This window comes from Calidris pugnax, unplaced genomic scaffold, assembly GCF_001431845.1.
Source record: "Calidris pugnax isolate Ruff unplaced genomic scaffold, ASM143184v1 scaffold27, whole genome shotgun sequence".
NCBI lineage: Eukaryota > Metazoa > Chordata > Aves > Charadriiformes > Scolopacidae > Calidris > Calidris pugnax.
The window spans coordinates 17,648,817-17,673,647 of record NW_015090893.1 but is presented as its reverse complement, the minus strand read 5'-3'; the positions used below and the strand labels follow the sequence as shown (position 1 = coordinate 17,673,647).

Below are 24,831 nucleotides of genomic sequence, written 5' to 3'. Positions count from 1 at the left end.
ACGCTTGGCTTTAGGTGCCCAAACAGAGAGGGCACACGGCTCTTTGCCCCCAAATCTAGACACTGAGTTATTTCAGTTTCAAGTTGCTCAAGCTTTTTTCTTGTAATAACTTGCTTTTGACATTTGTTGCACACTATCTTCTCTGCAGCTTCTGTTTTTCTCTCTGGTTGCTAAATGGTAGGGCTGAGCAGATTAGGAAATGGATTTCCTCTCTCAAGAGACCAAGTAACTGTATGTCTTGGTGCTTATTTTCACCTCGCTGGGACTGCACCAGTTGTAAAGCCTGTGAATCTATTTTGGACAGTCTTAAAACCTTCTGATAGTCAGCCATGGCTTTGGTGACTCTCTGCTGTGACCCATCACAGAAGTTGGGTTACAAATTGTCATTAGTTTGCTGATCACATAAAGCATGGACATAGAGAAGGAAACCTTTTGGTTGGTGAATTAGAGGAACAGAGGAGAGGAAAATTGGAGTCGAGTATGCCAGGTTTACTTTAATCCATATTATCACTTATGAGTGTCTTTGTTTCTGAAATAAATGTGCAGCTCCTTCTTGTAAACTGGGAGCCTGTATCCTTCATTGTTGGCTGGAAACTTCCAGGGCCTCGTTTCTCACTTCTTGGGGTTCTGTGCTAACGCTGTTTGCCTAAAAGCCAAGGATAAGGGAGATAGAATTTCACTTGATCTAGGAAATGGCTCGTAACTGGCTGAAAGGTGATTCCTGTTGGTTTCATGGAGAGAGCAGGCATCTTGTTTCCTATCCTCCAAGAACTGAGAAGGTATCAGTGAAAATGGATTCCCAAGCCCAGGGCAAAAGCGCTTGCTTTAAAGTGATGGCTGGCTTTTTAAAATGGAAATTTAACATGACAGCTACAAAGCAGCCTTAAAGACAAGGTTATGCCAGGGTGTTGGAGCCTGAGCCCTCCAAGTTCTCCCTTTACAGAGCACCTCTGAAATCAATGGCACTGGGGGAGGCAGAGGCATGGGAGAGCTGCTCTCCTTGTCACAGACTGCAAAACCAGTTTGGGAGTAGGTGTGTTGGAAGAGGACTGGTGTGTGTTTTGCTGACCCATGCAGCAGCATGGCCCTGAATCACAGGGGCTTAAGTGGAGATTATTTCTAAGGCTGAACGTAGTGAGGATCTGAGTATATTGTCAGGCCCAAGCTACACGTGGCTCTTTCTTCCCCAGCTCTGAAGCACATTTATTAGTGTGGATGTTGTAGTTTATAATGCACGGATGTTACTAGTGTTTGTGAAACCTGAAGGAGGGGAGGGAAGGTGCTTTGCATCTTTTCGGTGCATTGCCAACCCATGAGGCTGAAAACCTGTGACTGAAAATGTGGAAATTCATTACTTAAGGGAGAGGCCAGCATGAATATATGTCTTTTTCCTTTTTGATTTGTGAACGCTTTCAACGATGAGGGGCTCTCTTTCCGTGTGCCTTTAAACACAAAAGCTGAATTGTTCTAGGACTTTTGACTTCCAAAAGCTGGAACTTGAAGAAAACATTAAATATCACAAGACGAGCACGAGAGCTAGGAATGCTGTGCACATTGGATATGGTTGCAGTGGATTGGTGCCATTTGTGCCAGCGTAATTTGGCAAATGTAAGGGAAAGAAAAAACAAAAGGCAGAGTTCTGGCTGCGGGATCAAAGCGTTTGATGAAATAGCGTTGCATTTGCTTGACTTAATGTTTTAATAAAGTTGTATATACAGATGATGTAGAAAGAACAGTGTAATAAGGAGTTGTGGTAATTGATCCTTCTGCTCTTTTATTTTTTAATTAAAGCTGGCCTTTGCCGGAGTTTGACCCAAGTCAGATCCGACTGATTGTGTATCAGGACTGCGAAAGAAGAGGACGGAATGTCTTATTTGACTCCAGTGCTAAAAGAAAAATAGAGGATGTTTCAGTGTCGGTGAGTATTTTACTGATTTGCATGGCTATAGTCTGTATTTTTTAAAATGGCAAGTTTGATAAATCACAAATGTTCTGTTTTATTCACATTAACATTTAAACGTCAGTTATATGCAGGGCTATATTTAAATGCCTGTTAAGTTGCAAATTATTCAGGCTTCAGTGATTTCACTTAACAGCTTTAAATACTATAGCAATCTCCTTATTCTTGGGCTCGTCTACTTTCTGCTCTTGCAGAGAGAAGGATTCCTTTCTGGGGCTGCAGCAGCCAGCGCTGGGGGCTGAGGTGGGGCATAAACTGATATTTAGGGATTTATGCTTTTATGCCATGGTGGGGTCTGTATTCTTGATCGGACGGTCCTCCCAGTCCTGTGTCCTCTGCTGTCCTGTTTGTTAGCTTTTGCCAATCCTTCCTATGCTGACAGTATTTTGACACAAAGTCACTTGAAAACTTTTTCCCTTTTTCCTTTTGGCATGGCCTGCATGGTAATCTATTAATTGAAACTAATGGCTGCAAGTCAGATGAGGATACTTCCTTCTAAGGGCTCTGGCCAGAAGATTAATTTCTAGCCACAGTGCTATTGTAAGTGGTTGTGTGAGGTTGGACAACTTAGTTTGCTACTTTGAACTTTCTCTCCACCATCCCTAAAAACATTTACAAACCGTTTTGAGCTCTGCAAGCAGAAAGTGCTGTGTGAACTGAAATTTATGATCCCAGTTGCTTTTACCCGTAGGACCTGCTGTAAGTTCTGTAGGCAGAGGTACGCAAAATACAGTTACCCCCAAGCAGTGTTTTTCATGTTGGGCTGTTGGAGCACAGCCAGAAGGTTCTTCATCCAGCTTTGTAAACTCTTCCAGGCTATTGCTGAATGCTGCCAGCCCGATGCTACTCATCCTGGTCCTGGGTGCTTCCCATCTCCATGTCTCCTATCCTCTGGGAGTCACTTTGTGTCTCATCAGCCACTAACTTCCATCCTTCTCCATCGCTTACTCTTAGGGCTTTTATAGCCATGAATCAAGATCCCAATTTCCTAGTTCTTTGGGGGAATTTATGAAGTAAAGCAAGTTTCACAAAGGTTGAACAAAACACATCTTTCTTTTTAATTTTAACTGGTTAGAATGACTTTATAATTTATAAGTTCCTGCTCATCTAGGTGTTCTTGCCAGGAAAACAGGCTTTTAAAGACAAGAGATCGTTAGAAGTGGTTTATTGGTATGAATTGCTGGCTCTGCTCATTACTATTACTTCATCAATTATAAAGTATTACTTCATTAATAAGAAAGATGTTACACAGGATAAATCCTCTTGCCATATTTCAATTGATTTCTTGCAAGCCTAAAACCTCTTTAAGATAGATCTGTACTTGCACAGTGAACTTGCAGACTTCACTGGTTTGGTTTATTTCAGAAAAATCATTGACTGTGGCAGCTCAACAGCAGCAGAATAAACGGCTGATAATGATGCTAATACAGTTCCATGTTAATCTTGCCTTTATTTTTCTTTGCTAACAGCAAAGGGGGAGAGAAATATCTGTACTGACCATCTCTATGAAAGGAGTAGGTGAGATTGGAGGAGGAAGATTGTTCCCAGGGTGTTTGAAATGCCCAATGCTCATCTCTAGTAACTTGATATATTTCTTTTTTTTTGTGGTATTAGGAGACTTTGAAAGAGAATGCATTGAAACATTTGCTTGCTGTGCTATCTGCCTTCAGCAGCACTCAGATAATGTCACGTCAGGCAAAACTTTCCTTGTAAAACAAAACTTTGCAACAGCAGAAACATTATGCAGGTAAAAACGTGCCGGAGAGTCCTCGGCCGGGCTTGCTGCGAGCGCAGTGCAGGCTGGTGCAGTTAGCACTGCGTACTGGCCATTTGCAAGGAATCCCATTGTTTATTTTTCTTGCTCTTTATCATGATTTTCATTAACAAAGACACACCCTGCCTATACAAAGCCAGATCTTGGCTCTAAGCACATTCCAAGGCACTCTTGCCCTTTCGCAGCAAGACATGTGTGTGGGCCGGGCACTTGCCCTTCTGAAAGGGTATCTGTTCACCACACCACAACAGCCAACACTTTCTGCATCTCCCCCCCTCCATTTCCTAACATGATTTATACCCCTGGATTTACAAATAACACTAGGGGAGAGATTTACAAGAGTGCCCGGCAGTGGCCAGACTGTTCTGGGTGAAGTCTCATCAGTCTAAGACAGAGAACTGGGAGGGTTTCAGTTTGCTTTGTGTTGCTGTACAATTCAGTTCCCATTTCTTGTTGCTTCTGAGATGGGTAGCAAAATTGTCTAATTGAAAGCAAGTATAATTTAAAAGCTGTATGCCTGCAGCAAGGTGAGATGTGCTTTGCTCTATTTTATATTTCTAATCTCTGCATGTGTCAGGAGTTGTGTGCGGTGGACCAAGGTTGAAGATGGCTTGATTTCTGTAAGGGAAGGTGTGGTTATAAAATTTAAGGAGCATCAGAGCAAACTTTTCCAGACACAGATGTTTCAGGAAATAAAACAGTAGGCTCTGACTTTCTGATGAGTGAAAACTGCAGAGTTTGTGCTTGCACCAAGCTGGGCTCTAATTATTTAAACATTACTAGGCTCATATTATCTGTGGGGGAAATGTGAACGTAACACAAATAAGGATTTTGTGTGTTCATTGGATATTAAATCAACCTCTTTGTGTCTTCGACAAAGCTAAATATCAGGCGTGTTCATTGGATATTAAATCAACCTCTTTGCGCCTTCAATAAAGCTAAATATCAAGGTAAACAAGAATTTTGGGAGGGGATTGCACGGAGACACAGAGAAGGCAGCTGAGAGTTTGCAGTGTGGCCATTAAAGTCTTTTTAACTGTGCAGGAGAAGCGATGTTGTCCCCGGGTCTCGCTGGAGTTAAACTTGGCGAGGGAAGGCGAGCGGCCGCCTGGTGACTGGCGGGGCTGGCGGCTGCCGCACCGGGAATGTTGGCCCAGGGCTGTGCCAGGCGTTTCCAGCGAGGCCAGGGCAGCTGTGGGCACTTGGCATGGGGCAAGCAGAGAGATCCCCTTTGTCAGTCCTATACCTTTTTTGGTGCTGAGTGGGAGAGGTTCTTCCCCGGCTTTCCAGGGGACGGGCTATTGATCGGCCGAGCTCTCTTAAGCAGAGCCCGAAGGCTGCTGCCTCACGGGCATCTGAAAATTGGGCAACTCCCCTGTCTGAGCTCTGCCAGGGCATCCTAGAAGAGAGCGAGTGCCCTTTGCAGCCCTGTGACACCGGGTCATGAGCAAATGTATGCAAATGCCCATTCTGATACTGAGTACACCAGGGCAGCCTGTGATGCCAGAAGTAGACATTACTGACGCCTTTACTGAAAAACCTGGGTCCACACCCAAACATCCACATCCCGTGGGGTTTTGGGGTATCAAAGTACTTCTATGGTCAAGGTCATGGGTTTGATCCTCTGCCTCCTCTAGAGTTACTACAGAGTTTGTTCCTCGTGCTCCTGAGTCTCGCTAATGAGACGGTATGACTTGATTTGCAGGTGATAGTGTTACAGCCCATGAGTGATTTCTGTGAGTGTTCTCATTTCTGGGCTTGTCTGCTCCTTTTTCTCTTTTCGTTTTCCTTTTCCTCCCCACCTGCCTCCCCCTCTCAGGTACCCCCAGCCCCCTCACTCCCTGCATGGTGCCTTGTGGCCGTGCCAGGTCCCCCACGCATCCACCCCGCTGGGTTTTACAGAGTTCCCAAGCCAGGACCTGCGCGTAAACCCAGCAACACTCCTCCAAAGGCCGTGACACCAGGTTTGAATTTCAAATCAAGCACAACAAGCAGCTCCTTTTCCTTGTCAAGGTGCAGAGGGAGGGCAGGTGGCCTGGCCAGTGCTGAGCTTTCAGCCTTGGCGCTGCCTTTCCTGACCCCTCTGTGCTTGGCTTCCCAACCCTGACGCTGCACTCGCGCCGACCTTCCGCCAGGGCTCTGCTGTGTTTCGCTGTGCTGCTGCTCTGGTGTGGCACGTGAGTTATGTGGCCATAAATGTCAGTGTGCAAAGGCCAGCTGAAGTATGAGGAATTTTCCTCCGAGGGCTGGCAATTGCCCGGGATGAGGATGCCACAGAAATGATGCCACGAGAGAGAAGTGGGGAGTAAACCACAGAAGAAGCCAGGAAGGGGAACCGTGCATCAGGGCTTTCCTCGGAGCAGGCTGAAGGAGTTCAGGGTTAGCAATTTCCTTTAACTGCTCATTTTCCTTTTTATGTTGTCCACTGGTGACTTACACCAAGACGGTGTTTGCCATTAGGGGTTTGATTGGAGAGAGGTGCTGAAGGACATGTAAGAAGCTAAAAGATTTCCTGAGACGGGCCTGAAGGAAGGCATGGATTCCAGGGAGGAAGAAGAAGGGGTGTCAAGGGACCATGAAGAAGAGGAGGGAGGAAGAAAGCAAGAGCTGAGCTGTGCTTTCTTTGCGCACGTGCTGAGCAGGGATCTGGAGTGGTTTGACTGGGAATGGAGAAAGAAAGGAATCAGACAAGGGCAGTGATTTGTTCCCAGGTCCCAGAGGCAGAGAGGATTTTCAGAACCAGGATTTGTTTTGGTTTTTTTGAAGAAATGAAGGGGAAAGAGTGACCTGGGGTGCAGGACTGGAGATTTAGAGGTGCAACTTGGATTTGGGGAGCAAAAATTTCACTTTTGCCAGGTAACCCAGTCGTCTTTCTCTTTGGGATAATTTAGCTGGAAGGTCATATGATATTTGATCTCCTACTGTGGCAATTTCTTTCACTCCAAATGTCATATTTATCCCAAAGTAGAAAAAAGGCATGCTGTTCTAAACAAGCCAGGATTAGCCACGTGTTCTAATATACTTCAGCACTGGATAAATGTTGAACAGTAAATTGCTTTGAGGGATTAGTAATTGGATAGTGAGCCTTTTTGCTGTTAGGTGAGTTGTGTGACATGGAGCCTCTGGTCTCTCTCTGGCTCTCAGTGGACAGGTTCCCAGTGAGCCAGGCTGGGCAGACCAGTAAAGACACCAGCTGTAAATGCAGGGACCAAGTCCCGCCTTCTTATTCACTTGAAACAGAAATAGAAGAATTCTAGTGAAGTGGGCGAGCCGAGGGTTGTCTCTGCTTCTTTCACTGACCTCTGAGTAACAGGGGAACTTGACAACTCTGGAAGCAAAGGGAGAACGGAGCACTTGCCAGCTGCATTTTAAGAGAGAAACCTGCATTTTGGATTTTTATATTAGCAGTTGAAGGGAAGGAATTCAAACCTGTTCAAGTTCCTCTCGTGTCCTAGGTGCATGCATACATTTAATTACATGTTCAGACCAACACACATTAAAAAAGCAAAAGAGTTAATTTATCTGTTTTGGAAGAATACTTCATCTTTGCTGAATGACCTGCTCTAGAAATGAGGCCTGGATGTCTCAAAGAATGGCAACTTCACTTGGATATATAGATTTCTCTATCGCTACCACCCCAGTGGTATTTGAGCACCTGCTGTTGCAGAGAGGTAGAAAAGAGTAAAACATATGATGACATTTCTCTTTCCTTCTGTCACTCACAGCCCTGACACACAGACACACAGTCTGGATTCGGTTCAACACACCAGGCTCCTTTCAACTGTCTTATTATCCCTGAATCAAAACTTGCCCAGCAGAAATTCCTCTCCCGGTGCCCAGCGCCGGGCACGTTCTTTCCACTTACTGAGGAATTTATAGACCTTGTGGCGAAGAGTTAAAGGTCTTTGCTGATAGAGGTGGAGAAAAGGGATTCCAGGAGCAGAACTGCAGAAGAAAACTACTTTGTACCCTGTGGTACTATAAAGGCGTTTTACTCTGGTACCTTCAGTACTACCTGATGGGTCTCCAAGGCTTGGAGCAAATGGTGATTCCTGATGTAAGAACTGGGGCTGCCAGGAAGCCTTTGGTGTCTGCAACGAGTTGGCAGAGAAAAGACCAAAGAGTGTGCCCACAGTGAGGAGAGCAGCGTGGCCCACAGATCTTCTGCTCTCCATCAAAAGTTAGCTTTTAGGAGGGCTCCAGCAGCACAACGGTCCGTTGGTTTTGTCTATTTGGGAAGAAAATCCACAACTTTGAATCTTCCCCTTGCACAGCTCCTAAGTAATTAGGTTGCTTTCGTATTTTTGGAAACCTGGCTTGAATATCTTTGGAATATTATGTTGGAGTGCAAGTAACCCCACTCCTCTGGTGCATAGTATCTTGAAATTTGTACCATCTAAAATTTCACGGACGTTTGGAGTCAGAAACTGTAGAGGAGAGGAGCACTGCAGGTACTTGATCTCACTGTCCAACAGGTTATTCTTAAGCACACGCTAAGTCTGTAAAAGAGCAAACAGAGCAAAATTTGTCAGTGCTGTGCATTTTAGGAGGGTTTTGCTGTTCACAAGGTTCTGAAAAGTGCTATCTGAGAGATCCTGACCTCCTTCACAGGCTCCTTGCAGGAGTCTTGGCTCATTAAACTCCACTGCAAAGACCAAACAGCCGTTTTCCTGTTTGCTATTTAAATTAGGCGACTATTAATTCAAGATACCAGACTCCCCAGTGGATCTGGGGAAAGCTGCTGTGCAGAAAAATGCAGTGACAATGAGAAGAAATTATTTAAAAGTAAGCAATTTGCAAAATTACCCTGTTTTTTAATGCATAGAATTTTTTTTCCACCTGCAGCAATGCATTTGCTGGCTTTAGAGTCTCAAGGAAGCTTAGTTATAATTGTAACTTTTTAAAAGGAACTTTCAACATCTGATGGAAAATGCAAGCTGAAATGTGGTTCGCCTGCAAAAGCTTCTGTAACCCTGTGGATTTTATGTGGTTTTATCACATGATGCTTGCCTCGCCGGGGACATTGTTGTTTGTGTCAGAGATAAAATGCAATTCTGGTTCACGAGTTCCTGCTGAAGTCATATGATGATCATTCACATGTCCCAGCCATTGTGTACTGTGCTCCTGCCACACAGACTAGCAATTAGCAAATCTACATATTGCATGAATTTCAACGTACTCGCCGCGATGTCGTAACGAGAGGATACCACTCTGGGTGGCTGAATATGCCAGTAAAGTGCAGGACTCAGCAGCTCGTGAGGGCTTCCTTCCCCTCTGCCACAGAATTCCTGATTTCTCGGCACATTTTTCCTTCAGGCTTTCTGTGGCAGCAGCTCTGGAATGGGAGCAGCGGCGCAGCGTGGAGCTCCATAATCCCTGACATTTTCTGCTGCTTTGCTAAATCTCACCTACAGTTAGGGCCAAATAAAATCACCTGACCTTAACCGTGGGTGAGATTTAGCCAAAAAAAGATAAAAAGAAAAGTATCTTGCACAGCCTAGGGCAGAGGGATGGGATTCCCATCTTGTCCCTCATCAAAATCCCTCCACAGCACTAAGGGCAGTCACTTTTTTCATAGAATCACAGAATCATAGAATGGTTTGGGTTGGAAGGGACCTCAAAGATCATCCAGTTCCAACCCCCCTGCCATGGGCAGGGACACCTCCCACCAGACCAGGTTGCTCAAGGCCCCATCCAGCCTGGCCTTGAACCCCTCCAGGGATGGGGCAGCCACAACTTCCATGGGCACAGACAACTTTTTGCACAGTTGTTGCTGGTTATTGAGTGGAGTCATGAAGGTACCACCCTGTGCCTCGGGTATTTCACACTTTTCTTTATGCCTTTTCACTTTTCTCAGAGCTGTTAATGATCGAGACATACTTATGGTTTTGAACAAAGGGGGAGCTTGTGATGCCAACCTGTGAGTCCAGAGATCAAGCTGAGCAGCACTTCTCTATTTCCATCTCTCCCTTGAGCCACGCTTCCAGTAGGGTTTGCTCCCAGCTCGCTCGTACTGGTTTGGTGATTGTGCAGGAAATGTTAATTAAGAAAGTCTTAGGGCAGAGTCAGTATGTAATTTTGAGCAGTGTAGACTATTTCTGTCTCCTAGCACTGCCCATTAGCAAATGTAAATAGTGTCAACCTTGTGTGAGTGTTCTGAAGTGTAATGAGCGTGTGAAAAGTACGTGGAGGTCCTTAGATGAAGAGAGGGTTGCCTGATGCTAATGTAAATAGCATTAACTGACACGGATGCTGAGATTCACGGGGGAAATCACAAATGTTTATAAATCATCTGCAGAGCAGTAGTGAAGCAGCTCTGGTGCCAGTGATTGATCGTGCTGTGAGTGTAGAGCGGACACAAGCCCTACCCATCCCATGTGGCAGTTCCAGCTCCATCCAGAGCCACCTTAACTCACTTTTTTGCTGTGTTTTCTCTCTGAATCTCTATCAGAAACCACCCCTTGGGCCATTTTTCTATCTTTTTGTGAAACTTTTCTGGCTTCTCTATAACACTGACTGTTTCTCAGCTTTGCCCATTTTCAGCCTCATTGTACTGAGCATCAGAGGAACGTGTCACCTCTGGGCCACTCTTTAGAAGGACTAGGGGACTTAGGCACATCTAGGGAGAGATCTGTAAAAATAGTATCTTTTCTCTCCACCTATCCTTGTAACATGAATCTCTCTGGAATTATTGCTTGATTATCCCTAATTAGGGTGCTTTCCTGTACACTGTGAGCTGCTCCTTATCACGACCAGGCCAGCATCGTTGCTCTGGAGGGCTGTGCCCATCACCCTGCGGTGTCACCTCCGTCCCAGCGAGATGGGGACAGATGGGGCCTGTTGTTGCCATCCTTCCCTAGAGAGCGTCTGTACCATCCTTTCTCCTAATCCTGGGTCTGAAAAAGCCGTTTGTAAAGCTTCAGAGTCAGATGGCTGCTTAGGAAAAAAGGAGTTGGAGTGACCTGTTAGCTCCTGGGTAACTGCAAGTGAAACAGCTCAGCTTTCTCTCCTACAGACAGGCTGCAGGAGACACACTAATAAATATTCCTTTAACTGTTTTCCTGGGGCATAAGCCTTTCAGCTGTTAAATATCTCACCTAACCAGGTGCTAAACAGTGATTTTTTTGGATCGTGGGTCTTAGCGTGTCCTGTATGTTTTCTTTATTTCAGAAACTCTGCAGCGATGCTCAGGTGAGAGTTTTTGGGAAATGCTGCCAACTGAAGCCTGGAGGAGACAGCTCTTCTTCCCTGGACAGTTCAATCAACTCCTCCTCATCGTTCTCTGATCCAAAAGAGCAATGCCCCAAATACCAGGTGAGTCGCTCTTCTTTTTTTTTTTTTTTTTTTTTTTTTTTTTTTTTTTTTTTTTTGCAAAACCCATGTTAAATACTAAGGGCAGGTGAGGTCCTGAATGTTTTAAACTTCTTGAAATTAGAGGCTGGCAGCAGAGAGCAGTTCTGGGTCAAAATCAGACTTTGGTTCTGACTCAGTAGCATTCTGCAGCTTGGGTTTTAACAAGTCTAAAAGCAACCAGCTGGTTCTCTCGGGATGTCTCTTGAGTGGCAGCAGTTTCTCCAGGGCATTTGTTCTGTCTTATGACCTGGGCGATAACACTCGTTCGGTACGATCTGACTTGGCACAAACATCTTATCTTGGCATGGGTGAGGTAGTTTATTTTACTTTATTGCTAAATGCCAGGGAAATAAAAGAGAAATGCTCTGTCTGTAGGGATAGTCCCTGTAACAACTTTATAACAAGGGATTCAGTGCACTTGAGTTCCATTTTACATAAGAGATTTTGGCCACGAGAGTAGTTACAGTCATCTGACACGGATATATTTCTGTCATCTCTCCTTCCATGGATCACAAGTGTTTTATATTAAGCCACCCTAAAATAGAACTAAGCCCTTCCACTCTTTGTAATGAAGTAATTGTGTGTTTGAGGGACGCTGCTATCTCCACAACCTATTCTGAAGTACAGTACTACTGATGTCTCAATCTACCGTAGACATAAATTAAGAACCTTTCAGTTCTGACTTTCTCACTGTCGCGGTAGCTCTGGCTATATTTGGCGAGCTGCGTATTCTTGTTTTCTCTTTCTCATCACACTCTTTTCCACAGCTTTACTGAGGTGGCTGAAGATCTGTTTTCCATTCCTCCCTTCCTGGAAGGGCATTTAGCTGCGGTTATGAAAGGAAGAGACGTTTCTGTCAGCAGCTTCCTTCCAGCACAAAATAACCTCCTTCGTGCATTGTGTCACCAAGAAAAACGATGCCCCCCACTATCCAGAAATTGTCTCTCCTACTGGGCAGGCTGCGTGCAAACAATGGTCAGCGTTATTAAAGGAAATTAATTTTAGTGGTTGGCATGACAGCGTATTTTAAAGCCGTGGAAAGTTTTCCCTTTTTCAGTCCCTGTTTCCTCACGCGTATCGCTCCGTCACAATCTTACCCCGTTGAGCTGAAGTGATGTGTGACTTTGTGACCGGCCCAGAAAGCACGCCAGAAACTTTCAGCTTAAGTTGGTTTTCCACAGCCTATTTGTTCTCAACTCTCTGCTGCGTTCCCCGTACTCCTTCCAGGCTTCCCCAGCATGTGAGCAGAGAGCAGTAAATCCCAGAATTTTTTACTGCACAATAAAAGTTTTGTACCAGGTATGCAGAAGGGCCAGAGTAAGTTTGTCCAGACATCGCTCAGCCTGGCATTTCCTATCTTCTGACTGCTCTGTCTGGTAACCTCAGGAGTTACCTAATGTATTTGTGGTGTTTATAAGTTCTTTTGTTTGTTTTTTTTTAAAGCTATAAAAAGGAAGTCTAAATAATACAATGCTGTAGGACTTTTTAAATAGTTCTCTGTGTTTCCTTGTTTAAATATATTTAGACTGCATATGATCAACTTTAATTGCAAGCTGAAATACAGGGGTTTGTTGCAGGATTCCATATTTTTAATTATGTCCTATCCAATTCCCTCACAAATGTGATTTGCATCCATTAAGGTGAAGCTGAATATGGTTCTAAGCTCGCCCATGATTATTTGCACCAGTGTTACCTCTGTCCCTGCTTGTTGTCTTCTGATTTGTTGATTGTGACATTTGACATTTATTTCTGCACTGTGTTTTTAATTTACATCTTAGTTATTGATAGGAGAATATGTACAGTAAGTGGAATATTAAATGTGGTCAATGTTATATTCAGAATGTAATTTCCAAATCGTGCAAGTTTTACTATCTCCAATATGCTAATGTGCAATAACAAACACTTGTGGATATTTTATGTTCGGTTTTTATGGGAGCTGGTAAATACGACCTGGGGAGTTGGTTTGTGGCCAAGCTGTCAGTGCCGGAGGTTGTGCCCTTTTTGCCAGATGCTCCTTGGCTATTTTTCGTTTGAGTTTTTAATATTTAACCCCTTTCCTCAGTTGATTGCACTCCACTTTGGTCTTGAGTGACCTTTACTTTGCAGCATTGAAGACCCAAAGAGTTGAGCTGAGCCGTAGCTGTAGCAGTGTCTCCATATTAAATGCATTAAATACCTGCATTTTCTGTTACACATGGTAAAATCATTGTTATTAAGTGTAGATGAAGTGCCAGACTGAAACAGGCCATGGGTGCATCTCATCATGCTCTTTGCCTTCAGCATTGCTTGTCTCTGTCTCTCAGAGGAAAGGGAAACCCCTATAATTAAATTTGAAAGCAGGTGATTTTCACTTGCTTTTTTTAATTTGGTTGCTTGACAAAGAAAACCAATACTTTATCTTAAAGTATTTTTCCTCAGCTTTAGAATTAGGTTTTCACAACAGCAGAAAGTTGAAACCAAAACCGGCCATCGAGGGCTTGACGTCTGTTCAGAATGAGTCCTTCAACTGGAGATCTGCAACAGATTTAAAAATAACAATGATAACATTCGGCTGTAGTAATTTGCAGTGTCCTTACTTCAAAATTTCATGCTGCTGCCAGACCTATTATTTCCTAGAGCCATTAACATCTATGCTTAGATTTCCTTGGAGCTGCTGGGTCATACTGCCTCATTTTAAAGTCTAGTTTTTCCAGTACTGCCTGGAGTGCACCTGGGCAGCGTGATACCCTGGGAGGGAAAGATGGAAATTTCTCTGAAACCCATCTAATGACCAGATTTTGCCCTGTCATGTGAACGCTAACAAACCCTGCAATTGTATCCTCATTTTTATAACCGCTGTTGCTACTTTTAGTCATCCCCTATCTTTCTTCCACGGAGAGAGCACATTTTGGAGGTTAATAGTCTGTCTGTTAAAGTACCATCGTCTTAATTGAGAGTGCTTGAGGAGAGCTAAAAATTGAGAAGTGTTATAAGTGTGTTGCCTTTTGGCTGATGAGCGTTCCCTTGTTCCTGCCCTTGTTCCGACGGGGCAGCGGGAGCAGAAACGTCAAATGGGCATTTTCCTATCGCTCCTTGCTGAGGGTAGGGACTGGAGGTGTGGACACCCTGTCCTTGCCTCTGCTCTGAGCTCACTCTCTGACGCTGGGGAAAATATTTAGATATATTCCTGGGAAGGAATCTGGGTGAGGATCCCGGTTGTTCAGAGCTTGGGTGAAGGGGTAGGAGATCCGGCACGTAGCGTTTTCCAAGCACGAGGTTATTTCAGTGACGAGTTCTAGGGACCTTTTGGAACGATTGCTCCAAGGAAATGTGATTAATCATGCACTTCAGAGCAAATGTATTGCTCTCTTACACAGAACCAAAGCACCTCACCTGAACCTGAGCTCTGTGAGTGAGCCATCACGATATTTTAAATTAGTCAGGGGGCACAAAAGGAGAGCCAGTACTACTGTTCTGCTGGCCTAGAGATGCACCAGCCCTGGATAAAGGGACAGTGACCTCAGTCACTGAAAGCATACAAGTAAGATGACTGTTAGCTGAGCAGTCGTCTCCAGTTAATTGCCCTGAGTAACTTGTTAATTTTAGGTTTTTGTTTGCAGTATTTGATGTAGCCTGTGATGCAGCACAGTGACGTTCCTCCTTCTATTTACCCGTCAAGCCACACAGCAAACTCTCACCAACCCAGAAGCAGGAATTGCCCCACTTGAGCCTGACACCATGATGCTACAGCTCTTTGCTGGTACCATCACAGGAGCACCAGGGAAAGATGCATCAAATATAAAACACCATCTGTGGATAAGTTATAAATCAGTTGTTGTCAAGAAAGCGCTGGTCAGTCTTGGCTCTGATGCACAGTCTGTATAAGATCTCCAGGGAACTTGTAATTCTTCTGGTCAAGCAGACACGAGGTTTAGGTTTAATGGTTCCTACTCAGTAGAGTGTGTTATCACACCCCCTGTAGCTGAGTCAGGTTTCTTGGATGGTTTTAGTGGTTTAGCTCACAGCCAGTGTGAGGATCACTTGCTACGCTGGCATTATCTCTATTAACTGGTCAACTTGGTGTATTCAACAGTGTTATAGCAAGATATTTTGTGTGTTTATCTTTTGATAAAGGATATTTTCCTTAGTTCTATGTTGCCTTTTTTTGCAGGGTTCTCGGTGCTCCTCAGATGCTAACATGCTTGGAGAGATGATGTTTGGCTCTGTGGCCATGAGCTACAAGGGCTCCACGTTGAAAATTCACCAAATCCGGTAAGTTTAGTTTTTTACTGCTGGTCTTCTCAGAAGACTTACCCCTCAGTGCTAATTTGTAATGAATTGAATGCCACAAGTGCAGAGTACAAGGAATTTCTGGGTTTGCTTTAAAGCTGTTCTGATGTCAGTTTTGACACTAAAGGCTGTTATGCCGCGTTTAGGTGTATAAAATCCGGAGGGTTGTGAAATGGAAAGCAAAGCTTGTCTTGGCACCGTGTTTCTGACTGACAACTTCCTTTTTGTCCTCCAGCTCACCTCCTCAGCTCATGCTCAGCAAGGTGTTCACAGCTCGCACTGGAAGCAGCATCTACGGAAGCCTGAATACGTGAGTCCATTACAGATTGTACCTGTTGCACATAAGCAGATGAGTGTAAAGAACATAGAAGAGTTTTTTGGACCCTTTCTCTAGAAAAATAGCTCCTCCTTCCCTAAACTGTTACATCCTGTCGCTGATGTCCTCACCTTTCCCTTGTGGTTGCCTTCACCTCTGGTTGCTCTAAGCGAATGAATGAACCATTCCTTTAATGCTGATCTGGTGAAGCTTGATATTGTAAGGTACAAAAGTGCCTGCAAACACCACAGGAGAAGGGATGAGGACAGAACACTGGAGCTGGGGAGTTCAGTCCAAGATGAAGAAAAAGGTGTTACAGAAACATCTGGCTTCAGAGGGTTCACTGTTCAGTTTCCTGTGTATTAATTGACCCACCTGAGAAGGTGGCTCAGGCTGTGAGAGCTTTTTCTAGTGGAAGCCTCTTCTTATCTCGTCCGTTCCATTTGAGCTGTAGTGAAGTAACACTATATTCTCCTGCAATGCCAATCACTGCTTTTGTTGTATCTTTGTTTGTTCCAGGTTGCAGGACAGTCTTGAGTTCATTAATCAAGACAGCAATACATTAAAGCCTGACCACAGTACAATTATGAATGGACTTCTTGGGAATATAGGTAATTACAAACAGATTTTTTTTGCCTGGTGTCTTTAACTGAGTAATCATAGATTCTAGAATATGCAAGTCTTCTAAATAGAATAAAATAAAAAAAGAAACTAAAGACACAACAGAAAATTAATGTTGGTAGGATTGGGAGGAGACTAAATCAGACAGTTCAAGGTATTAGCATTTTTTTTTTCTTGATATTTTTTTTTCCTTGATATTCACTGTTCCTTTCAGACGTCAGCTGTGATTTTTCACAGTGAATGAGGTGCCCGATCTAAGAGAGAGGAACTCACTTCATCTCCTTTTAGGGTTTTGCTGTGGTTTGCTTTTGGCAAAAGTTTGCTGTCTCACTGGCATGATCTAAACTGCAAATTCCCATTCAGATAATACAGATGTGGACTCAATATGATTTGGATGTAGCTGGTGCCACAGGTTCAGCTGTGTCCGGCTGGGTGAGGGTGACTCTTCCCCACCCAGCAGAAAGGACAAGTGTCCCCAGAGGTGGCCAGGAGGGACAGGCACCTTGATGAGAAGTGCCAGCATTGCCTGCTTGAAGAGGATGCTGAACCTTTCTTTGTTATTGGGCTGCACGAGTTTTGAGTTGGGTTGAGGGGGTTTGTTTGCAGTTTTGAGTCGGGTTGAGGGTGTTTGTTTGCAGTTCCCGTTTCCGGGCGGGAGGAACCGTGGGTAAAGGAGGGGGAGAAGTTAATCTGTAACCACAGCCTTTCTCACAACCCTCTTCAATAGCAAAGGCTGTTCCTGACTCCAGCCTGTGATAGGAGAAGGCTCTATGTGTTTTGGTTGGGAACTATTTACCAGCTGCTTTTTTTAGACATGCTGGTTTAAAAAAAAAAAAACCCAAACCAAACAAAACACAGCGCTGGTCACGTCCTTTCCTTTAATGAGTGAAGAATGAAGGGAGCTTGGTTGAGGTGCAGCTTTTATGTTTTGTGCAATCGGAAAACTTTGAGCGAGCAGCAGCTTCACGTTCAGGAGAGGGACTGGCAATTAACTCATTAAAAATACCCATGCATTTTTCCTGGCTTTGTCTACAGTCAATACACTCTTTCCCTGGTATATCTACCATTCGGTATTAAAATAAACTACTAAGATTGCTAACATTTACGTTGCTATACGATCATTTCACTAAACTGATGTGCTGCCTGTTGTCAGAAAAGCTACTTTAGCCTGTAATTTTCAGTTGGTTCTACTGAGATGAATTTCTGCCTGCCTTCTCCCCCTTTCTCCCCGTCGTCCTTCCTCGGCCACCCCACCAGCGTGGATGTTAAAACAAACATTGTACTCCATAATGAATCTCCTGTTTGTGGTCGAGTTAGGCTTTGGGCCTGCATAAATTAATCATTTTTCAACTTTAAAAAAAAAAAAAAAAAAAGCTCTTGGAAAGAAACCCCATCCTTGTATGGGAGACAGTGTAAAGCTGGGTCTATTATTTTAATTCTATAAATGTGATATCGTTCAACTGTGAGACGTATCCTTGAATCGACGTTCTTGTTCCGAGCCCTTCTTCTGCGTCCGTTAGTCTGCATTGATGTTGGCTTATATCTTCTCCCTGCCCTGGCCCCCTCCCTCCCTCCGGACTGTTCTGCTTTACTAACCTCATTCTTTCATGTGTATTTTACGTTTTGCCGTGTAGGTCTTTCACAGCTTTGCAGCCCCAGGCGGGCATTCTCAGAGCAAGGTCCGCTCCGCCTCATCCGGAGCGCCTCTTTCTTTGCAGGTTTGCAGTGTGCTGTGTGCTGTGGCTAGTTCTAGCTGGTGTGACAAAACTGCTGGGGTTTGTAGTTTAGCCCTGGAAATAAGATTATTTAAGTACAAAAAAACACCCAGCGATGTCTGGGCTTTTAGCTTTTTGGATACGTGCCTTGAAGCCCCAGAGGACAGCATTTTACCATTATTTTACTTTAATAGTCCTCCTTGGGGTTGGCTGGTTGTGGTGTTTCCTTTCGAAAACTTAAATATTTAATGGTGGATTTCATATTTCTGGAAATAATATTTCACAATAGCGTCCACCTATTTCGATCTGGACTCGTTTCAACCAAACTGTAAAAACTAAAGCTAACCTGGCTTCGTTTAAAACAGTCATTTCTTGCTTTTAGTGGCTGGGTCTTATTTCCATGGCTGAGTAGCTTTTATTTCACACAATAGTTGTAAAATATATCACATATAAAGACTATTGAGCCTGAGACACTTTGATCTTGTGTATGTGCAGACTGTGAATCTGGACAGCTTATGGCTTAGTTGAACAACCAATGCACTGCTCGCAATTTAAAAGGATTGGTTTTCTTCAAGACAGCATTGCAAAATCATTTTTAAATTAAATTTAAAAAAAATATATTAAAACAAAATACATATAATGCCTAAGAAAGCTGGTATATGAAAGAAATCCAGTTTATATTGGGTCTTGGTGGGGTCTTTGTCTACACGCTGCATACTATCTACATGACCGACATCCTTTTGGAATTAAAATTCCATTGAAAAATATCTGTGTAAAGAAACAAAGTGTATTAGTTCTAGTTTGTATTAAAATAAGTGTATGGGCTTCAGAAAAATACATACAAGCTTTTCAGATGAGTGTTTTGGCTTGTTCAGCTAAGCAGCCTTTCTTGGTGATGGCCTTGTGCGGTGCTGTTGATCTGAATTAATGAGCATGTTTTTGTTTCATTAATTACGTGGAGATCTGCAAACAAGAAAGGAACTGTATATTCCCCTGCTAATTGGTGTTCCCTGTTTTACAGTTCACAGCAACCCTATGGATATGCCTGGGAGGGAGCAGAACGAGGACAGGGACAGCGGTATAGCCAGATCTGGTAATGGCAGTTCCGCGTGTTAACCCCGTAGACTCCAAAAAGATTCAGTAATATTCCTCACTGGGATGTCTAAACATAGTTTTTCCTGTGCTGAAATGTGATTGTTGTGTTTTGTTGTATAGAAGCCTTACTGCATCCCTGTACGTGTGCCTACAAACGTGTAGGCGTCAAGAGTGTTGCGTTGGGGACCTCGGGGAGGGAGACTGAACAGTTTATTAAAGCACGCTGCAAATCAGCAAGGCAAATTAAATATTGAAATGAGTTTGCGGCATTTCCAAATGATACTTGTTGTCGTCTCCTTTCCAAATTGAGGAGGATGGGAATGTCAAAACATGGATTCGCCTCCGCAACACCCTTCTCCTCCCCCCAGACTCCGGGTGTTGGGCGCGTAACGATGGGATTCACGTTGCCCCTTTCCACACGGAATTTCTTTCCTGATACTCGGGGTTGATGAGCACGGTGCAGCCTCTGTGTGGCCTATTATGTAAAGCTACAGGACTGTCCCACCCTTGTAGTGCTGGTAGATCTTGTTAATGTTATTATAAACTGGTTATTTTTAGATAATAATCATAGATAAGCCGAAGAGAAGACACTCGAGAACCAACAGCAGTTTATCTCGAGGGGCTTCCTTGAGTTGCTGGTATTGTTTTTCCAAATGCTGTTTCTTCTGGAGAAATGTTTTTTATTTATTCCTCTTATTTTTGCAGCATCTCTTAGCAGCCTGCTCATCACTCCCTTTCCATCTCCGGGCTCCTCGTTTAACAAAAGCTGTGCGAGCAGTTACCAGCGGCGTTGGCGGCGCAGCCAGACTACCAGCTTGGAGAACGGGGTCTTCCCTCGATGGTGAGCTGGGAATGAAAATGCTGGTTCCTGCCCGTAGATTTTTCCACCCTTGTCAGCTTGATTCTGCTCTCACATACGTACATCTGCTCTTCCTGTTGCTTCCTGGGGGTATTTACAGAGGTGTAAGTCAGGCTGCGCTTCGGCGCCTCATCTTTTTTAGTATCTTGTTTTCTTCGTGGCATCCATTGGTTTGCACTAACCAAAGCCTTCAGCTAAATGTAAACCCGTGGGCTGTATTTTGAGGATAAGAAGCCCTAAAATCCTACTCACAACACACATTTCTTGGCAGAGACGGGAGAGAACTCGAATTGCATATTCTAAGCCCACAAACGCTTTGGATCTGGTTCCAGCTTTTGTGACTGCAGGATCAATTAATGGTTGCTTGTAAAAAATTGCAAAGGGGATGTTATCAAAGGTGATGATTTGACAACACGTGCCAATGAAAGTTGTTTATTGGAGGGAAATGTTGAAGAGTCAAATTACAGGGAAACCAACATAGAACTATAAGCAGTGGATTACATTAACTTTCTATTTTCTCTTGTGCTTCAAGGTCCATGGATGAAAGCTTTAACTTGTCAGATGACAGCTCTGGTCCCAGCCCAGGAATTGTTAGGAAGAAAAAGATAGCCATTGGAGTCATTTTTTCACTCTCAAGAGATGAAGATGAAAACAACAAATTTAATGAGTTCTTCTTCTCCCACTTCCCTCTTTTTGAGAGTCACATGAACAAACTGAAGAGCGCGATAGAGCAGGTAAACCCTCTCTTGTGATTCTTGCGCTTGCAGCGCTGCGTGTTCCCCCCAGCTGTCAGATTCCATTTCTGTCTCTTGTTACTGGTTTACAAAAAGTGGGATTGACTCGCTGTGGGTATGGGAATTGCACCAGGGAAGGGCTTCACTCCACGACATCTTTGAGGATGTTCCTCATGGCTAGCAAAAGCGGAACAGGGGGTGAGGACAGAGAGCGTGGAGTTACTCTGCAGGGGTGGCTGAGAGCCCGAGCACTCGCTGGGCTGTGAGAGCTCCCAGCAAAGCCTGGATCAGCCAGGGGGGGAAGTAGGGGGTTTTAAGGCCACCTCTACCTCCTGGTTTCAGCTCTGAGTCGTGTGCATCTCAGAGTAAGAGCTTATCTCTAGGCCATTCCAGGCTGTACATAAATATCGAGCGTTTTCCTTTCCCTTTATTTTTCCGCCTGATTCTGATATGTAGGAAAATTTCAAAGAGGGACGTTTCAAACATGCGGGGAGATTTGCTTCAGATCTCTCTTCTAGGAAATACTTGGTGGTTACTTTTTGCCACTGCAATGAAAACTTTGACCCCTTTTATGCCTTGACTGATGAAAAGCACAGAAGAAGCAGAGGCTGCAAATGCATGTGCCTCACGTATCTTTCCTCAGATAGGAAAGTTGGCATTTGTACCATCGTTTTATCACTTGAAAAAAAAAATTATTTGCATGACTAGTTGCGTGAAAAGATAAAGCCAAACACATGACTTTGTTTTCCATTTTCTGTGCTTCTGTAGCTATGTGTTACTTATCTGTTTAATGATTGTTTTCAAGGCTATGAAAATGAGTCGCAGATCAGCTGATGCCAGTCAGCGGAGTTTGGCATATAACAGAATTGTTGATGCCCTTAATGAATTCAGGTGAGCACTTTGTCTCCTCTCTGCTGTGTCTGTTTCTCCAAAAGCACTCCTGCCTGTTTTAGAAGGATCTTTGCCTTAGTGCAGGATAAGCAACTTAAAATGTCTAAAATCTTCTGCAAAAGTAAGTACAATAAAGATACTAGCGATAGCAAGCCACTATGATCGGTTTGTGTGTTTAGATTTTTGCCAAGTGTGTGTATCCATCAGGGCTTGGTCTGAACAGGACGTAGATGATGAAGGTTTTCTGTGCTTCAGGTGGTAACGAAGCTCCAGCAACATCTTAAATTGTCTTTTATGGCCTGTTGAGAGGGGGGGGAAATAATTGCAAAGCCCCAGGTTAGGGAAATCCTCCTCTCGGGTATATTTTCCTGATGTGTGAGCAAAGCAAGACCTTTACCCTGCTCTAAATTCTGCTCTAAAGGCGTTTCAGATAACCAGCTACTAAGAAAGAGGACTATCTTTTTCCCACAGTAAAATGCAGTTCTGTAATCTCTCACTATCTGTACCTGCAGAGCCTCTCCATTCAACAGTTAATACACAAAGTAAGGCAGATAAGCACATCCCTGGCATTTAACTGTATTTTCTTTCCATAGTTTAAGTCACGGGGAGGGAATTAAGATGAACTCCCTCTGTTTCAAGTGATTCATCTCCTCCCCGATGGGAGGGGCAGAGGGTGCTTCCTTTTACAACCAGTGCAGAGCTGCTTTTTCAAGATATTCTAGAAGGCAGTGTCCTGCTGTTGTAGAAGGAAAACCCTGACATCAGGATGTATTTCACCCAACGGTGAAGGACCTTGAGGGCTCACCCATTTTTCTACAGTGCCGCCTGAACGCCAGGGATGAGGTGGTGTTGCAGGATGAAGGCAGGATGGATTTTTTTTTTTTAAATTTTATTTTTTTTTAGAAGCTCAGCTCCGTGTGGTTGGGAGGGGAGGGCAGAGGGATGCGTTTGGCAGGGAGGGGAGGCAGGGAAAGAGGGAGCACGTGGGGCTGCGGTGCGAGGAGGATGGGGAGAAGCAGCAGTGCCAAGAGCAGAGGCAGCTCGTGACTGCTGGGAGCTGCTGATCCTGCCCAGGGGCCCGAGACGAGTTCGGCAACTCTCTCAGCAGCCACCCTGGTTCCTCCGCTCCCCCCAGCTCCCTTCTCCTCCCCGTCCTCACCCGCAGCCGCCTCGCCGCATTCCTGCCCCCTGATAACACCACCTCCCGGCCTGCTTTCCCAAAATTTCCACCCTCCTTTGTCCTTCCAAGTTAAACAGTTCCAGAGCGGGGAGGGGCTCTTCTCCCCGCTCAAACGGTGCAAAGATAACCCTGAAAACACAAGCCAGATCCCCCCCACCCCTTGCTGGCTTTTTCTTCCTTGAGCTGGGATGGGACAAGGAAGGTTGACCCCCCCAAGAAGGCTCACTCACCCTCTTGTCAGGGCTGAGGAGAGGACAATAACGTCCCCCCGGCCATGGGAGGGTTGTCACCCCCCTCCCCAGCTGCTGGGAGACTGGATCATTCACATGACACGGCCGTTGCGCAACCGGCACCGGGAGCGTGTGTCCAACCACCAGTTTTATGCAGAGGTTTCCATGGTGATATAAATATTACTCTTTAATAGTGTAACGAGGTAAATTAAATCCAGTTTAATTTCATATAAATGAATTTCCTGGGGCAGCAGGCTTTGGCAATTCTGTTTTTTTGGTTGGTTTTTTTTTTCCATTTTAAGCGAGCGCATTCAGAGACACACAGCAGCTGGTGCCCCCAGCCCAGGCTGGTCCTGCAGGTGGGCAACGTCCTGGTGTCTTGGGCTGGCAGGTTGTGCTGCCATCAAGAAAAAGCATTTCTGTAACATACAAGAGCCACTTGCTTTTCAAAGCGATGCAATATGTGTCTAGTAAGGGGGAAAAAAAAAAAAAAAAAAGGCGTATTTAAATCCCAAAGGCTGAATGCAAAGATGCTTTGGCAGAGGTTCAGCAAACCCATTTAGGCCACTATTATCTCTTTAGGCGTCTGCTTTCCCACTGGAGTCACGGGGAAGTCAGGAGCCCGAGTCCTTCGGTGAACCTGAGACTTGTGTTGATTCCTGCCCTCTTAGCAAATTGTGCTGGAGGGAAGAAGGGTGCTGACTTCAGTGGGTTGGTGTTTCTAAAACGTAATCCTCTGCTGGTTTAACTCATTGCAGTCTGCCTGTTGGCTTTTGGGGTTTTTTAAGTAGAATTTTATTTTTTATTTTTTTTTAAACCCAGACTTTCAGAGGCTCTCAAGCGCAGCTGGTGTGTGCTCCTCTGGTGATTAGAATAACCTCAAGTCAGTGGGGCATGGGGGACCAGCTCTGCATGGCCGTGCTGGTCAGAGGAGGGGGGAAGGAGGATGAGGGTTGTCACCCTACCCTCCTGCCACCCAAAAGTCCCCTCTGCAGGGACAGTGCTGGGGTTGTAGCCCAGCCTGGGAGCTGGCAAGGAGGGTTGTTGCAAAGAAACTACTGCAGGGGCAGCCAGGCATTTACAGGCATTTACCTGCTGGTCCTGGTGGCTGAGGAGGAGAAGAGATGACAGCAAAAACAGACCTTCTCCTTTGCTCTTCTTCTTTCATCCAGGGAAAAACAGAGCTGCCTTCTCTGAAAGGCCAAAGCTGCTTCTGCAAATTGATGCTAATGATAAATTTGCCATCGCTTTGGTGCCCGGCTCCAGGCCTGCCCTTACATCATTATTCACTTTACAGCAATTTTTAATTCTCTAAAGCACTGATGGGTTTAGCTATTAACACCTGACTTAGAGGCTTAAAACTCTCTTCAGATGTCAGCTGTGCAGACACATGACTTATGAAATAAGCCACTGTACTTGCATAAACATTTCGACTCCCCCGGCCCCCGAGGCCAGAGCAGCACATTGATAATGCAGATTATGTGTCTGACTGATACCTGTGCAGCACATACACAGGCTGGCAGGGGAACACCGAACACAAGGCCCAGGGAAACACCTCTCTCTGCTTTCTGGCAGCCAAAATTGATCCTATTTTATGCCAGTAATTTTTAAGCAGCTTATGCTGCTGTGAACTGAGCGGTGCGGGCTGGTCCCTGTGCCAGCACAGGAGTCCCGTGGGCACCCACTGCAGCAACTGCTGCCTTCATTTTCTTGTTCCTTTTTAAGGAATAGTCATAGAATTGTTTGGATGGGAAGGGACCTTAAAGACCCCCAAGTGCCACCCCCTGCCCTGGGCAGGGACACCTCCCACCAGCCCAGGTTGCTCCAAGTCCCC

The 24,831-nt window shown here is 44.7% G+C and overlaps 1 protein-coding gene across 3 annotated transcripts in view; it reads left to right on the top strand.

Annotated features, from left to right (window-relative positions):
* LOC106891433 (folliculin-interacting protein 1) overlaps positions 1-24,831 on the top strand; it is a 70,292-nt gene that overhangs the window by 28,399 nt on the left and 17,062 nt on the right. For 2 of the 3 annotated variants that reach the window (XM_014947946.1, XM_014947947.1), the window contains exons 2-11: positions 1,792-1,918; positions 10,905-11,048; positions 15,238-15,338; positions 15,592-15,666; positions 16,192-16,283; positions 17,928-18,011; positions 19,030-19,101; positions 19,809-19,944; positions 20,495-20,696; positions 21,502-21,587. In XM_014947946.1, the coding sequence (XP_014803432.1) occupies positions 1,792-1,918; positions 10,905-11,048; positions 15,238-15,338; positions 15,592-15,666; positions 16,192-16,283; positions 17,928-18,011; positions 19,030-19,101; positions 19,809-19,944; positions 20,495-20,696; positions 21,502-21,587 (1,119 nt within the window). The remainder of the gene's footprint in view (positions 1-1,791; positions 1,919-10,904; positions 11,049-15,237; positions 15,339-15,591; positions 15,667-16,191; positions 16,284-17,927; positions 18,012-19,029; positions 19,102-19,808; positions 19,945-20,494; positions 20,697-21,501; positions 21,588-24,831) is intronic. The other variant, XM_014947948.1, reaches the window with a different exon arrangement.